At 35.7% G+C, this 18,040-nt stretch overlaps 1 protein-coding gene across 2 annotated transcripts in view; it reads left to right on the top strand.

Moving 5' to 3' along the window:
• The window catches only part of NDFIP2 (Nedd4 family interacting protein 2), a 38,335-nt gene that overhangs the window by 2,487 nt on the left and 17,808 nt on the right, over nt 1-18,040 (top strand). The window contains exons 2-4 of one of the 2 annotated variants that reach the window (XM_063304669.1): nt 12,661-12,817; nt 15,351-15,487; nt 16,414-16,473. In XM_063304669.1, the coding sequence (XP_063160739.1) occupies nt 12,661-12,817; nt 15,351-15,487; nt 16,414-16,473 (354 nt within the window). The remainder of the gene's footprint in view (nt 1-12,660; nt 12,818-15,350; nt 15,488-16,413; nt 16,474-18,040) is intronic. The other variant, XM_063304668.1, reaches the window with a different exon arrangement.

The raw sequence follows: 18,040 nt of genomic DNA, 5'->3' as shown, positions 1-18,040 counted from the left end.
TATCTCCATGTCTGATTTTATATGCCATATTTCCATTTCATTTGCTTATCTTGGGGTTGTAGTTCACTGAAAATAAACTAAATATGTTGGTCATATGCTGACATGGTTTAAAATCCTATGGCTGTTGCACAATACGCAGGCAAGTTTATTTGTAAAGAGAAGAAATGTTGTATTCAAATGGGACATGGCTGTACATAGCTTGGAGGATGAAAGTGCATCTTTTAATATTTCATTTTTCAAATTTAAAGCACAGGGCTTTGAAAGTGTATAAGACTTGCACTGCTTCCAACTTGTACTGGATAAAAGGTATTTCTGAATGATTGGTCAATATTGTGCTACCAACAAATTTAGGCTTACTGCTATATTAAGAATTTGTATAAGCCTTACCCCAAATTTCTTTTTAGCTACGCACTATTATGATAAGAACGCAAAGTGATTAGCAACTGGGTTCATATAATATTCTAATTTGTTTAGTTTAGGCTTAAGAGTGTTTGTACCAGGCTGATGAAGTTTGTAACTTATAGTTTATGATATGAATTAATAACACCCTACCAACTGGGGCCAGGATGTCCATGTCACATTATTATAGTGTCTACAAAACGGTCTTTATTGTGGTCAATGATTATAGCCCCATTTACATAAACATTAAAAATGGTTAGAATCTAAAAATATTTGTGTTCTTGTTTAAAGTCTAGTGATATTATGGTGTTCCATTAAAGATCTTGCGAGATTCCAGCAGTTATCATGAGGAAGAGATGTCCAGACCAGCATACAAAATCAGATTTCTGATAATCGGTATATTTAAACTGCCTTACCTTAACACACATCATTCTATGCAATGGATATGTATGGTTGTGAATTACTATGGCTGTGCAAAGCATTTGGAAGAGGTTTTTTCACAAAACACCTTGACGTGGACAAAATACTCCCCTACAAACCAAGATTTGAAAACTGAAAACACTTCTATCCCTGTCTAAATAAATTATGTATTTCTAAATAATTTGATGCTGTACATGTATTTTGCATATTTCTGTACAGACCCCTTCAGAAACCTGCAGATATCCAGTGTCCATGCAACATTTGACGCCATTAGCTATGATAAAAAATAAAAAAAGATGAGACGTAAAAAAAGGAAAAAGTCAAACATGATTTGAATGTTTTCATATTTAAAAATGAGCAGCTACCTAAATTTGAGATCCTGGCCTAATGGCTTTCTTGCCTCTCACCTTTAGTACAAAAAAAAGGAAAAAGTGAAGGTGTATATTCAGTTTCACTAACCTCTGGCTGATTGACTATTTATTTTTTCCCCACCTGTAGCTACTGCTTTTCCATACTGGGACACTGATTCCTGCAGTCCTGCTTCATGATTCTAGGCTTTTATTTAGGGATATAAATAAATAGTATAGATATAAATAAAATAGGTATATGCATGTCATATAACATAAATAACAATATTTAATTCATAAGGTTCTTGCTTGTTCAAGTCTTTTAGAGAAAACATTTTGAATTTTTTTTCCACATCTATGATAAAACTAGTGCTTACATGGTGAATCTTACAGGTGTCTAACAAATATACTACAAGCAGATTCAGATAAGTTTGAAAAAGTTTATCAGAGCCAAGGATTGTAGCATTCTATTCTTCAGGTCTGGCACAAACAGGAAGGAAGACAATTGGAGATGGTAAGGAATTAGGATCCTCTTCACAAATTTGAATTACTTGCTTACATCCATTTAAGAAGTATTGGAATTGGTTTTATAATTATATTAATGTTTTATTATTGAATGTGTATGGGTAAAGATAATCAGTGATTATTTTTTAAGATTATGCAAGCTGATTGGGAGATAGCATTTAATTTACAGAGTATGTACTAAGGTCTTCGAGGGACTATAGGTAGTCCTTGACTTATGACCACAATTGGGATTGGGCCTTCTGTTGCTAAGTGATGTAGTTAAGTGAGGCATCACGTGACCATGCCTGATTTTACAACCTTTTTGCCATGGTTGTTAAGCGAATCACCTGGTTGTTAAGCAAGTCTGGCTTCCCCCATTGATTTTGCTTGTCGGAAGCTGGCTGGGAAGATCACATATGGTGATCATGTGGATCCGAGATGCTGCAACTGTTGTAAATACATGCCAGTTGCCAAGCACCCAAATTTTGGTCACATGACTGCAGGGAGGCTATGGCGGTTCTAAGTGCAAGGACTGATAGTAAGTCACCTTTTTCAGTGCCGTCGTAACTTCAAACAGTCACTAAATAGTTGTAAGTCTAGGGCTACCTGTAATATATTGTTCCTCTGGTCCTTTTTTTCCCTTGGACTATATTTTGATATGTCTTCTTGAGATAGGTTGGTTAGGTGTCACTGAATCTAGTTCAGTTGACTCCTGGTGGCTGTGTGTACAAAAGCTCACCCTCCTGACTTGCCTTTAGTACGGTAATAACTTGTAACTTATCCAAGGCCTTCCAATAATTTCTTTCATACCCTCTATCTGACTGATGTAATTACTTCTCTCAGTCTTGCAGAGTATTATTTTTTCTAATCTGTCATCTTCTTGCATCATATTACTACTGACCACTTTTGCTTCACTGTCCATTCCCAGTTCACTAAGCATGCAGTTTGACACTATCTTTGTATTTACCATTATTCTGGCTTTTTTCTTTCCATTTCACTTTTACTAGCTTTTTTTAAGTCTTCACTTACAACTAACACAGAAATCTGCCCGTTCATTTTGGCATTTCTCTCTACATGTATGGCTCTACTTTTGTAAGATCTTAAAACTTTGTCTGTGTGAGTAATTAGTGCAGTGGTTTGGTAATACCTCACTTTCTATTAGAATTACTTCCTGAATTCATTACCTTTCTACAGATATTTTGGTACTTCTATAATCCTGTTTGTAAATAGTTTCAGTATAATCTTTCTATTATTTTACAATCTAATTTGCCTCCATTGGATGTCATCTATTTTGTGTGTTTTTTTTAATAATTTTTACTGAGGTTTTTCAACTGAATTAAAAATAGTACAAATTTTGAATTAAAGAAGAATAAAGAAAAGTAATAAGAAAATGAAAAAGAAATAGAAAAGAAAAGAGGAAAGGAAAGATTCTAAAGAAGTGGCTTTCAATCTTTTTGACAGCAGTTATAGATACATTTATATTTTAACCTCTCAGGTTACATCATAATTTCCTTTTTTTCCATAAGCAAGCCTTTCTGATCTTCAAACCCATAAATCACAAGTTCATTTTTCTCTTTTTTCAGGAAAAAGTCCATAAGGAATTTCCAGTCACTAATAAATGTAGTTATTGATCTTTCTCTAATCAATCAAGTAAATTTTGCCATCTCTATGAGTTCTGTCATCTTCACCAACCAATCCTCCGAGATGGGTATGGATGTCTTCTGTGATAACTGTTCAGATTCTACCTAACTGTGAATCCAAGATTACTCTGACCGTATTCAAAATATTTCTCATTATCCTCGTCTGGTTATATTTCTCCATTTGAAGATACCTGTGATTGAGATCTTGTCTTGTCTTGTCTTGCTTGATATTGGAGGTGTGTGTTTGCTTGTCAGTGTTGCCTAAGGCTTTCATCCTTGCTCATTCCCTGTGATGTTAACTTATTCTGAAAGTCACTTGGATCTTTTTATCTTTGACATTTTGGTATCATGCTGGCTCTCCTGCTTTCCTTAATTTTCTACATTTAACCTGCATTTTTGATAGAGTACTTCACTAACTTTCAGAGTATGTGCGTGGAAGTACATTGACTGATTAGATCAGTGTTTCTCAGCTTTGACAACTTTAAGATGCATGGATTTAACTCCCAGAATATGGCTGGCTGGGGAATTCTGGGTATTGAAGTCAACACATCTTAAATTAGAATTAGACAGTACTTTTCCATCTTTTGTTTTCTATTAGACAATATCAGAATAAAATAGATATCTAAGTGATGATTTTGATGCAGTCAGCATTTATTTAGGTTGAAATAGGTGTTGGTAAGAAACAAGAACTTTCTACACTTGACTGTATTAATGTGTCCTTGGCATTACTAATCCACATATCCTTGTCATCCTAAGATCTTCCATTTCTCCAACTTTTGCATTCCAGTCTCCTTTCTTGTTGTATATATCACCTGTTGTTATTTGTCAACAATGTCTTCTATTACATCCATAACTGACAATTATAGTTGCCTAATTTTAACATTAATGGACATCCATTATTTTGAATAGATACAATCCTGTTTATTGAATTTTAATCAAGTACATATTTAACAATGTCTTTTCTAGTGTCATTATAACTCTGTCCCTTCATAATTATTCATACCTTGGATAGTTCATCTTATCATTTGAGATTATGTGATTTATTCTAGCCCACCTTCACTTGTTTCTAAAATATCCAGTTTGGTATAGTTTATATCCAGTTTGTTTATTTAAAGTTTTATTTGGTTCATGCTTATTTTATGTTCTAATTGTATATGTTCTTGTAACCCAGTGAACTCTTTAAATGTACCATCAGTGACCAGACTTCCAAGTTCTACTTATGCTTCTAAGCAAACATTTTAATCTTAAATATTGAATTAAGTTGCTATGAGAAGGAAGCAAATGCCTTGTTCTGCCAGGCTTCCCAGAAGGCTAAGTTCCATCCTATCAGCCTCATTTTTAAAGCTTTGACCAGTTTCTATGGCTACCGCAAAATAATTGTCAAATGATGTAGAAGGTAATCTGTGTTGCCTTTTCCTTTTATTACAACATTCTAGATACTTTGTAGAATATAGCTACACAAAGTAAGGAGGGTTTGAGACAGCTGGTTAATTATTCAAGCATTGTATTGTTACTTATCCTTTACAGTACTTCTAAGTCAGTTTTTTTTTTTTTTTAAGAGTAGAAGTAATTAAAAAGAACTTAAAAGCCATATGGGACATAAAAAGTTACAAAATTATATCTTTAACATCTCTGGCTATTGGTCATCTTTGGTGATGATGCTGGGAGATGTAAGGTACTCTAGAGAAATTGTAGTAATTCATCTTTTCTATACAAGGTAGAACCAGCACCTTGAAATGTATATGGAAATAAATTATCAGCTATCACAATTGAGACAAGATTGGTGTAACATAGTGAATAAAACAAAATCGCAAAAAACAATCAGGACAGTCCATTCTCCCACCAACTGCAGTTTCCAAGCAGTATTCATAGAAAACCCCATGTAAAGCACATTAAAGTAATGTAAAATTGAAAACAGAGATGGTAAAATTTGTCAGCTGTATAATCTAAATAGTGCTGCTTGTATTATTGGGTTTCTTCAAGTTTAGAATAATCCAAGCATCTCTACTGTAGGTCTTGCATTTAAAAACTAATACTAGTGTAACTGAAGGGAATGGTTATTAAAACACTAGCTACAGTTCTTTGCAGGATTTTTTTTTAATCTTGGAAAAATACTTCTTTAAAAAAGATTGAATGTTACCTAGTGAATGTCTCATTGTAAAGTATACATAATTAAGTACTTGAGTTTATGGAAGACTATAGTGCTATAGCACAAGCTGCAGGTTCAGACATAGAGTACACATGTCCTCATTTCAGCTATAATTCACAACTTCAGAAGAGAAAAATGCACACAGAGAGTTTGATACTCCAGCCCTTACTTCTCCTAGATAAAGGAAAATATTGGGTCCTCTTAAAGCAAAAAGTTCTCTTTTAAGTTGCTGTCTGATTGGAAGGGTGTTCATTTACCTTTACTGATGCTGACAACTTGCATTTTACTCTATAAAGATTAAAGAGGAGTTTATATTTTACTCTTTTTTATAAAAAAAAAAAAAGTCTGATTTTCTCTCTCATGTGATAGCATCTATCTCCCAAGAAAGAGATGAATTCTCTAAGCCAGTGTTTCTCAAACTTGGCAACGTTTGAGAAACACTGTGTTTCTCAAACTTGGCAATTGGTACTTCCCAATTGCTGTCCCAAAACTGAAGACTGGGCCAGCTTATGAAAACCCAGAGGGCTTTGGGAGAGGAGGTATGAGACCTCCACCCATCCAGTATATGGGCTCAGCCATTCCACTACAAGCAGCTTTTGTTTTATATGGCAGGGGTGAGAGGTGTGGTCCTCCCGAAGGTGAACTTAAATACAGCAGGTTTAGGTTATTCTGGCTGGGGTTGCAAGTCCTGTTCTTTGTATTCCTGTCTCTTAGTTGTTGCAGAATAATATGTCATGAAAATCACAGATCTTAGGCCTTGTTAACAAGCCTGACAAAGTGATTCTGGTCAAAATAGCTTTGATTTCTGATCTTAGGAAAAAAATAATTCAAGTACAGGCCTGATAGAGTAACTCTTACTCTTCTGCTCTGCATTGTTTCCTGAGGGCCATTTGGAAGATGTTTTCAGGGATCGCAAATTATCATTTGAAAACCTCTGACCTAGGAACTTGAAATGCTCCTTTATTTCTTAAACCTTTTTAATTTCAACCTGTTGGCAAGAATGCTGACCATTCCAAGTTACATCAATTCATTATTTTGAATTTTATTTTATTCTCTGCCCTGTCTCTTACTAATTAACTTTACTATGTTAGTTTCGTTCAATATATTTAATTGCAAGGAACTTTTATTTAAAGATCATTGTTTCACTTGCTGTATTTATTCTTCTTAAAAATGTGTATTACATTTCATTACAGTTTGCTGTAGGTGATACCTGTACAGAAGATCATAATTTGAGGTACTTTGCATTTGCTTGTGACATAGGGGTTAACTAAGTAGAATGGGTTAGCCATACTTCTGGTTCGTTTTTCAAGCCCAGTAGAATGTTGGAAAGAACCTGTTCTAAAGGGTTTAAGAATCCATCTGGCTCTCTGCCCCTTACCAGGATAACACTCTGAAAATAACAGAATGGACACAATTTTGTGTGCATAGACAATTTGACAAAAGAAAAAATGGAGTTTAAAAGTGGCCTGGATCAGGCTGAGGGCTGTAGGAAAAACAGTTCCAGAAGAAAAAAAATCTCCCAGTGTATCCCTATGGGAAAGGCAGTTGGTCTGCAGTTCAGGATGTTGCTGACTGCTCCTTTCTAAGTTCCCCTCCTTTTTCCTTCCTAGTCAGATTATCAGAGTAGAATGTATGCAGCCAGATCTGTGCTACCCTGGTGTGCATATGCACAAACACAGATGTAATACATTATTGTTGCACAGAGGAAGATATGGACGTGTACTGTGGCTCCTGCTAGTAAAGTGATTGGTAAGAATTCCAGAACGCATACTTTGCATACATCTCATTTGTATCTCATTTGTTTTCATTCTGTGTGTTTTGAAATTTCCCCAGATCCATTACCAAAATCTGATCTCATATGTTGTGAGAACTTCATAGGAAAAGAGAGGAAAACATGTAAGATTAAAAACAACTCCTTAGTTCTGTAATATGATCATTTCAGATGGTGAAAATAATAGTCTCCCTCTATGTGTGTTACATGGCCCTGATTTTGTATAATCAACCTGCCCATTTTCCCTTCCAAAAAATATTTAATGTCCCCAGCTGCCAAAAAAACTTGCCTACCCTGTAGTATAGTTGTTTAATCTTTTCCTGTTAGCTCTTACTGTCATGTGAAATCTATTTTGTACTTAAAAATGTGTTTTATATCTAATTAAGATCTTCTTTAAGCGAATATACCTTAGCAAGCGTTAGAGTTAAGTTTCTATCCACCCTTAAACACAGCAGAAACGCTTGTAGACTTCTGCTTGCCTGTCATAAGACTTTTATTAGGGAAGTGTTAAAATATAATGTGTTTCTATTTAATAGTGCAACTATGGGTGATAACCTAATTTTTGTGAGTGGAGAATTGGCAACTATCTAATTATTGGCAGGGCTTATGACTTTTGTACATTTTTGTGCCAGTTTCAGTGTAACATAATTAGATAACAATATGGTAAACTGCTAATAAAGGTTTCATTAGAGTTCTTCCTAGATTGGAGAGCCCTTCAGACAGTCACTCATGCCCTGGCAACCTCGTGGCTTGACTAGTGCAATGCATTCCACAAGGGGCTGCCCTTGAAGACTGCCTGGAAGCTTCAGCTGGACCAGAATGCAGCGACATGAGAGGTAATGGGCATGTTTTGGTATGCCCATGTAAAACCTTTGCTTCACGAGCTGCACTGATTGCCAGCTTGCTTCTGGGTGTGATTCTGATTGCTACCTGTAAAGCCCTACATGGCATATGACCTCTTTACTTGAGGGACCGTCTTTCTCCCATAGTATCTGCCTGGCCAGTTCAGTCTGGCAGGGTTGATAACGCTCCAGGTTCCATTGATTAAATGATGCCATATATCAGAACCCTGGAAGCATGACTTCTGTGTTGCAGCACTTACCCTCTGAAATGAGGTCCCCTCCCCTGAGATTTGAATGGCCCCCACCCTACTGGTATTTTGAAGGGACCTGAAGACATGGCTCTTTGCTCAGAACTTTTTAAGGACAATTGATGTCCCCCTCTTTTTTTCCTTGTTCCCATCCAGGCTTGTTTTCTCTCCCTCTCTGTTCCTTTGTTTCATGTGTTTTGTGTGTTTTTTTGAATTGTTACTTGTTTTTAAATGTTTTAACAATTTGTAAACCACCCAGAGTCACTGAGAGTCAGACAGCATATAAACTTAATAAATATAATCTCAACTTCAATGAAAGGACAGAAAAACCACTTAATACATTTTAATTTGTAGCACCAGTAGAAAACTAAAAGTACTCTATAGAGCTTCAGAGTACAACAGAGAAATCGTTTTCTCATCTGAAGAAGCATGGCCCTTTTATTGCACATGTGGAATATTTTGCCAATATTTCAATATTTTGTTTTATTAGGAAGCAGTATAAATTAAAGCATAATGACAGAGGAATATACTCATCCTTAGGGTGCATTTAAATATTCAATTTTTTTACATTTTTCAGCTGTTCCACTTTATGTACATATTATGAATTATCTGCAAAAGTTATCAGATTAAATATTTTTAATTCAAAATTGTGTTTTACCTTGAACTGTTTAGATAATTTGCTACTCAGGAGTTTGTTTGACATAGTGCCTAAATTTGCACAAAACAAATCTGTACTATTGGCAAATCCTGGTTTATTGTAAATGAACTGCATGCAATCTACCTATTCTTATAGTGTGTACTTGTGAGTAAAGTTGGTAATTATGTGAGACTAAACTTGTGATCATAATTTGAAGCAAGCAAGCAATCCAAGACTAGGAATAAATCAAGAATAAACCTGAATCTTTTACTGGCTTGTGGCTTAGTTTACCTGGGAGCATTAAAATGAGAGTCTTGGTTTAAATGTTATACTAAGCAGTTGTTTACCTGGTCATGCTAGTAAGAGGAACAGAAATGAATGGAACAAAGGAACAGAGTACATGTAGCACTCTCACAATGCGTCTAGATGCGTCTGTCATTATTTAGTATTCTATGTGAACGTCAGTATGTTTAGGATAGTGAAAAATTCTATTTGTTCATTATTTCTTTTATAGCACATAAGCTTTAAATTCAATCCTTTTGTCTGTTATCTGTTGAAAATTCAGTAGTAAGAACCTCAGACTTGTAAACTGAAAGAAGAAATAAGAGAGTAGATGTAGCTATGCCTATTAAAAGACTTGATGAAAAATCAGAAAGGAAATTGACTTAAAATTCATGCTCATAGGATGTCCATCACCAACATGTACACCAATCTATTGGAATCTTCTCTAGGATCTTCACACTAACTCCCCTTCAGGCTGAGTTCCAGGATCCCTGGATGTGGCTGTAGAAATAGCACTCTGCAAATTACCATAATTTATACAGGGAAATGTGCATGATCAGTGATGTGGGGTTGAACATTTTACATAAAAATATAAAGCACGAAGCAAAATTATTTTGCACATAGAGATGCATGTTGAAGCAGCTGAGCCTTCTAGCAATGCAGCATAAAGCACCTCTTTTGAATGCTTTCTATAGTCTACCATCAGTCACCCAACCTAGGAGGAGATAAGAACTAAGCTTTCTGAAAGCAGCTTGCAGATCTTTCAAGAAGATATTAAATCATAGTGTTCTGGTGTTTTAATTATCCAACATCTGCCAGACTTGATCTCTTCGATAAATTCCAGTCTGGCTGACAGCTTTTCTTCACAAAATGAAAGGAGGAACAAGAGTACTGTCTGTTCTTAATTTAATATTAACCATTAGGAAAGTCTTACTTGATGAAGTAGGAATAGCAGGAATTTTGGGTTAACGTTTTGAGGACAAAATTATTACCAAAACCAGGAACAGGGAAATTGTACAAGTTGCTTAAAGCACAAAAGTGTTACCTAAATAGAAGCATGGTTTGATTTTCTGCTGAATTTCATTTCAGAAACATCTTTCTTAAGGGTCCAGCAGTAGTCAGCCAATATACTGGGACTCTGCCTGCCTTGATACCACTTTTCCATGTCTGAAATGTCCTGGTGAAATTGCTCACTGTGTTCGTTGCTGATTGCGCCGAGGTTGTCAGGGATAAAATCCAAGTAACATGGTATATCCCATAGCTTGGTACAACTTCAGGAGATTACTCATTATTTTGAAATAGTTTCCTCCTTTATGATTTCCCAAAGACGTTTTTGCAGATGCTTTTGAATGATTGCTGTGTAGCCTTTTCAGCTTCACTTAATGCTTCATCAAATCAACCTCTTTACAGAACACCAGTTCATCTTCTTGGAAGAAGAGTTCGTTAAATTCAGGGTCATTGTGTTTGTTAGGCAGAAATAGCAATAGCAGTCAGATGAATGGTCTTTTGGTTCCCTCCGAACCATAGGAATGGCAAATGCCAAATGGCATAAACCCTTTAACCATCCTGTTGGAAGTCTAATACATGTCACATAGCAAATGTTAGGGGCCCTTGCCTTGGTCGTCCCCTTTACAACCAAAATAAAGTTCATAACATTCTGTTTCTGAGGTTTAAATGTTAACTCATCCCACAAATAGCAGAAAGTATCAGGATGATTTCCAGAATTTTGTGGCCGTGCTAATAGTATATAGGCATGCACAATACTATTACAATCAATCTAATATTTCACTTGAATACAGAAAATATACACTTAAACTGTTTACACTGTGAGCTCTGGCAGCAGGCTGACAAAGAAGTGTTCTCCAGGCAGGGATTGGGCTCACATGTAGACATGCCAAACAGGACTCAACCTGCCCAGTGTGCTGTTCTGTTCCAGCTGTCATGTCATGCCTTTTACCTTTGTCTTGAGGTTTCCTATGCTAGAGAACAATAATATCAACTGGATTTTGCCCAGTGATTGTTACAATTAGGCTACTATAGTTAAAATATACTACTGTGATGTGCTTGAATTGAACAGAATAACAAAGATGGAGTGACAAGAAAACTAAGAAATAGAAGAAAAAATCGAATTTCATGTTTGAATTCAGCATGGAAAAGCCTGCTTAGAACACCTGTTAGAATCCATGATACAAAATTATTGTTGACTATTAATGAGACTATAATTTAAATCCAATGAGATATTAAGGTAACCAGTTATGCTTAGCCTTGAAAAGAAAAAAAACCAAATGGAGAAATAGTTGAACTTTACAAATAGCTGAAGGATATAACACAGAAAAAGGCCAAATTCTCTTTTACCGTATCAGGGATAAAGGATGGTACATGTAAGCTACAAAACTGCAAAGTCCTCCAGATGGCAAGAGTAATTGCCATTTATAAACATACTGAGTTTCTCATTATTGTAGATATAATCATAGTGTTGACTGTATTAGCATCCTTCTCTCTGTCTCATGTACCATAACGTGCACTAAAAGATGAGGGAGCACTCAAACATGAATCCCTCGTGTACATTCTGAAATTCTATATTGCCCATTCTGTCTTATATCTTAATGTACTAGTTGTATCTTGGGGCTCTAGGCTAGACTACAAAGTTTTTTTTAAAAAAATACATTCAGCAGCTTGCACTGTTGCCTGTTCTTGATTACCTGTGATTGTTAGGGTACAGATAATGAAATAGTTTTTTTATTTTATTTTATCATCTCTTTTTACTTTGAGTATTTCTGACCCTGATACTCTTAGGAAACTGAAGTAAAAAAAAAATGGTTAAAATCATCAGGTTAGTGTGACTTATTTTTTGCATTGCTTTGGTAGCAACAGAAGTCTGTTGTTCAGATAATTTCACCCTGCTGTTCTTTTTCATACCACTGCTACTATAATTACTGGGAGGCAGATAGTATCTGAACAATAGTATTTTCAAAGGGAACCATCTTCTACTAGTGAGCTGCAATCAGATTCAGGAATCAGTTGCAAGAAAAGGGCAGATTCTGATTAGAGAAATCATTTTGGAATATTTTCTGTATTTAATTGTGGAACATCCCAATGTACAATTGCTGAAACCTCTATTAATATCCGGGAAAACATACAACATAATGAATGGAGAAGGGTTGGGAGAAAAACAGAACTCAGGAGGAAGAAACATACATATAACCCTGTTCTAACATATATGTTTGAGTGCTTGAAAGATAAAGTATTACTTTCCCGTTTACCATGATTACAAACACTTCATTAGAGATTAACCAGGCACAATGTCACTTTGGAATATATAACATATCGCTGACTTTTAATAGTTTTACTATTTGCCTTCAGTCATAGTGGTCTAACAGATTCCCTTGGAATAAGGAGTTCCATTTATTTTTCTTAAAAGCTTCATAATGAAGATGATCCTCCAGAATCATCAGTTGAACAACCATCCACCTCTACGGAACCTGTACCGGCTTTTCAAATAGAGGCATCTTTACCTGAAGTGGATACTTCCCCTCCACCTTATTGTAGCATTGCTGCAGAAGCGGCCGCACCAACAGGTATTGTCTTTTTCATGATTATATAACCACCCCAGGTATTTTTAGCAAGGCTGAAACAGTGCCACCCTCACTCTATGCCTTATTTTGCTGACCTGTTTAAAGATGCTTTGCTCAGTTCTGTCATACGGAACTCAAATGATTTTGTTTCACACATAAATACAAACAAGTTAGATTGGATTTTCATGCCTGCCTTTGGATCATGCCTTCGTCTCCATGCATGATGAGATTAGCAGGCTTTATTTGATTGATGTTGATTAAACTTGGACTATTATCCAGTAGGATAATCATCTGATTAAAAAAAATATTTGATTTAATTGATTTATTTTTATATAAGAATACTTACGTAGAAGAGAAGTGTGTTTTCTTGGTTTTAGGTGATGCATATATGTGCATACCATTTTAAAAAAAGATATGGGTTTCTTGTATGGTAGAAAATGGGAATTACAACTTCTGAGATTAAACAGCAGAAAACATGTAGCATGCTATCCAAGGTTAGTTCAATAAATTGAGCAAATATAATTTGGCAAGTAAAAGTAAATTAATCAAGGTCAATTTATACAAATGCAGTTTTCCATTAGTCTCAAGTGCAGAGGAGCTCTTACTGAACAACAACAAAAAAACTTTAAAAAAACCTGCACAAACATCATCATATACTAGATCAATTTTAAATGCTGTATAGATTAGTCTATTAATAGTTGTTTTAAAACTCAGTTTACAGAAATATGTTGCACCATTATTATGCAATTCCTTTTTAAAAAATAAAAAAGATAACAACAACAGATCAGCTATCAAACCTTTCTGTGTGGTTTGAACATCTCTTCTTTTTCCTCTTGGGAAATACACCAACTGCCACAAAATAATACTTGGCTATTAGTGTGAAATTAGTATCATTCTAGCAGACTTTTTCCATCTGTAGCTTCTACATGCCCCAAAATCTGGTTCAGAGGAATAGATGTCGTTTCAGAACAGACTTTGACAGGAAAAAGCATTGTAGGAAGAGGTTGCTGTTCCTCCTGAGAAGTGCACATTAAAATATATCCATAATATTGGCATTAAATATTACTATATTTTATGTGTTGAAATTAGTAGGAACATTTATTTTAAAAGGTGTTCTGTTATTTAAATGAGGAGCCCTTGTCCTAGAGATCAACACAGAATTAAGGGCCATTATATGGTATGTAAAAACATAAAGAAGCAGTGAACTAGAAGTTCCCTTATGGAATGTTTGGTGGATATTTATTTTGCCAGTATGGTTCTTTATCTAGGTATAGTGTTAAGTATTACATATTCTAATTCTGGGTGATATTTAATCTCCAAATCATGAATTAATTTATTTCTTAGCATTTTTAATTGCTGCAATCATATGACTCACCATGCCAGTATACAAAAACATGGATATAAATATAAACAAAAAATCAATCTTATAATAAAAATGTAAAGTGTAAATTGAAATAACAATCAAAAACGTAATGAGAGCAATATGAAACATTCCTATGGTCTTTTCATTTGAAGTAAAACCCTCCAGGCAGGGTTCATTTTGACCTGCATTCAGAAGGCCAATAGCACTGGAGCATGCTTGACTTCCAAGGGAAGACTTCCATAATACGGGGGACATCATAATGCCTCCTCTCTGCCCCTGCCTCCCCAATTTTATAGTGCTCTGGAATTACAAACATTTTTCCCAGATTGTCAAACACAGCTGGTTGATTCTAGTTTTTTTTTCTATGTCAGAAGCACCTACCAAGGTGCTTATGTATTGAAAGGATTTGCCCGTGATGTCACCGTTGCCCGGAGGATGCCCAAAGGGGCTTCTTTCACATCCCTGTTACTTTCCCACCAAAGTGGTATCTATTTATCTACTTGCATTTTGCATGCTTTCGAACTGCTAGGTTAGCAGGAGCTGGGACAAGTTGATGGGAGCTCACTCTGTCACACAGCTCGTGCTCATGGGTCTTGAACTGCCGATCTGCTGACCTTAATGGTTCTCTGACTCAGCGTCTTAACCACTGAGCCACTGTGGCCCTAGTTGATTAGGGATTCTAGTTGAAGGAGATAATTCTGAAGGTATCTCAGCACCCTGCGGTATAGAACTTTATAGGTTAAATTGCACCCAGAAACATATTGGCACCCAATGCAATGTATTGTGCTTATAGTATTTATTTTGAATCAACATCAGTTTCATAATGGCCTTTAAAGGGAGCTTCATGTACAGCACATTACAGTACTCTGACTGATTATGATGAGGGTGTGAGTCACTGTTGCAAGGTTCTCCCTGCCCTTCCAGGTAGGGTCATAACTGGTGCACCTAGGCAAAGATTCCTTTAGGCATGGCCTCCATTTGTCCATCCAGGAATTGCTGTTAATCCAGGACAGCCCCAGGTCACAGACCTGCTTTCTCAAGAACAGTACCACCCCTCTAGAGACAACACTGGAGTTGGTAGGGAACCATGTTGAACTAACGGCAGCTTTATCTTACCTGGATTCAGCCCCAGCTTGTTTATTTCCATCCAGAAGGGTCTCTGTTCTTTTACAGAAATGGAATCACCTAATGAATTTTACCCAGTGCCACCTCCATACAGCGTAGCTACCTCTCTTCCCACTTACGATGAGGCAGAGAAGGCCAAAGCTGCAGCAATGGCAGCTGTTGCAGCAGAAGCAGCAGCCCACAGAGTGAGTAAGCAGTTTGTGCTGTGTAAAAGCACCCTTTTGAAACTATGGTAGTTAAGACTGTGTTTTGTATTTATGGTATAAAATCATTTCCCTGTCCTCCTTAATGTTTGCATATTTTTTTAAAGATACCTGTTTGTTATTTAAGTGTGGATGTCTTTTAATTACTTGTATACTTGATTGCTGCAAGGTGGACCTCAGGCTTTGCATAATTACTTGCCTAGTCTTGCATAACGATGACTACCCAAGCAAGTGCAATATATTTAGAAACTCAGTAAGTATAATGGCTTTTTCAGACATTGACAAGCAGCAGTAGCAGCTTTTGGGGGAGGGGCATTCCTGATAGATTTCTATAGATATTGTGGGTCGCATTCAGTATGGTAGTGCCACAAGTTACAGTGCCACATAGTGTACTGTCAGTAGTAGAAGAACTTTCATGGGTTAGCCCCTTTTAGTTCAGCTCTGACACTTCCCGGTTCTAATCTGTTAAGTACTGTGCTCATTGAGTTCCAATAGTATCATTTTTATGATACTATTGTGTATTGTATGCTGTCCATGAAATTCAAGTTTCATGTTTCAATTCAATTCAATTCACGTTTAATAATATAATAGAATCTTGTATGGAGACCAATAAGCAGTTGAGCATTTCATGTAATGCTATTAGAAGATAATTTTATTATAAAAAAATACAATGTGTCAGCTACAAATGCTTGAGCAAAATTCATTTTGTATGTGTTTAACAGAAATCACTTACTGTTAATTTTTTTAGGCATTTGAATTACTGGATTTCTATGTCCTTGATTTGATTTCATTGTATCTTAAATTTTATTTAAAAATTAATTTACAGAAATAGAATTTAAATGTTTGACTTTTACAGAATGATTTAACACACGTTTAGTTCTTCTGTCTTATTTTCTTTACATGCTTAGCACGGCCAATTTAGGGAGTCTAGGAGTCTGTTTGATGAAATATTCCTGAGTCCACCAGAGGTATGGTTCCATTCTGTGAAGTTTAGATTTTTCAGTGAAGTTTATTAATGGCAAGCAGACATATTTTTTTAAATCTTTTCCATTCCTTCTCTAAATGAACTTACCCCTTCAAAATGAATTATAGTAATTGTAATACTTTCGTAAAAGAAAGTGACTTATATTGCAGTTCTGTTCATTTCTGTTTGAAAGTGTCTTATTGCATGCAGTAGGACACGGTCCCAGTAAAATGAAGTGGCAGTCCTACATAGATTTATATAGAAGTGAGCTTCATGGAGCATAGCAGGGCATACTTTTAACAAGTATTACATGTATTAAATTTTGTTAATAAGAATATTTGTTCAGCTCTTACTATTATGGAGATTAATTATGAAAGCATTTTGCTTAAAAGACCAGATACCATGAATCAGATAGGGAAGGTCATCCTCATTCCAGACTGTCTGCCAAGGCAGTCGTGTATTATATATGCTTTGCTTTGGATTTGATCTCCCAGAATTACTTTGGAGCAACACCATAAAGCAGCCACACTTCCTTTTAGAATCACAGGGTTGCCTTCAGCAACTACTGTGTGACTCTTGGAAAAGACACAGGTGCTTTAAAAAGTTTCAGGCAGATGTTGCATGATGCTTGAGGCATCTCTTGGAGATCTAACCCAAAGCACTGAACAGCCCTAGTATTCACTTGCATGGTACCCATGCCGATGGGAGAGCTTTAAGTTTTAGAGTTCAGATGCTGTTTCCGGTACAGGGAGCAATTGAACTCAAGATGTAATTGTGGAAAGAAATTGTTTGTGAAAGCAAATGAGGTTTCCAATATATTAATTTTCTAGTTGGAGATGATATGAAGAATGAATTACATTCCTCTGTTTTGTTTTGTGTTGTTTTATAATAAAGCTTTGTATGTGTGTGTGTGAGAATAACTTATCAGTTGTTTATCAGAACAAGGGATCAGATGCTCTGGTAATGCTGCTGATAGTATTTATTCATGTGATGGTAGTAGTTAGTGTATTACTTTTTATAAACAGTGATGGTTTTCTACCATTCTGAAATGCTTTATGCCAATGTATCAAATACTTGTTTGTCTTGGAGCAGAAGCTCACTGGAATATTCAAGGAAAAATAGTGTAATATAATTAAATTATATATAAAAATAGTCAAATTATGTATAGCTTTCCTGATGATGTATACCCAACTGGTTACTTAATAATCTCAATGATAAATGAATGTATATTTGAATGTAAAGTTCACATATGTGTTTCTCACTCTCTCATATTTCTGTAATAGTATCTGTGCATTATTCATACATTTCTCACATGATTAGGATCAGCAGATTTAAAGGGTCACATGACAAGATGGGGCTTGATATGATTTTCAGTGATTGGAGAAAGAGTTCAATGCTTTAACCCATTCTGAGACTATTAAAATAATTAATTAAGGAAAAAAAACACCCTAGCCAAATCACTCTGTTCCTTCCTGTAACAGAATTAACATTTATTGGCATGCCATTTTGACTGCCTGGACTTAGAGTTACCATATTTTTAGCCCAGCCTTTGTGAACCGCTGTGCATTTGC

Source organism: Candoia aspera, chromosome 5, assembly GCF_035149785.1.
Source record: "Candoia aspera isolate rCanAsp1 chromosome 5, rCanAsp1.hap2, whole genome shotgun sequence".
NCBI lineage: Eukaryota > Metazoa > Chordata > Lepidosauria > Squamata > Boidae > Candoia > Candoia aspera.
The sequence above is the reverse complement of the archived record's forward strand: the minus strand, read 5'-3'. Positions and strand labels throughout refer to the sequence as shown.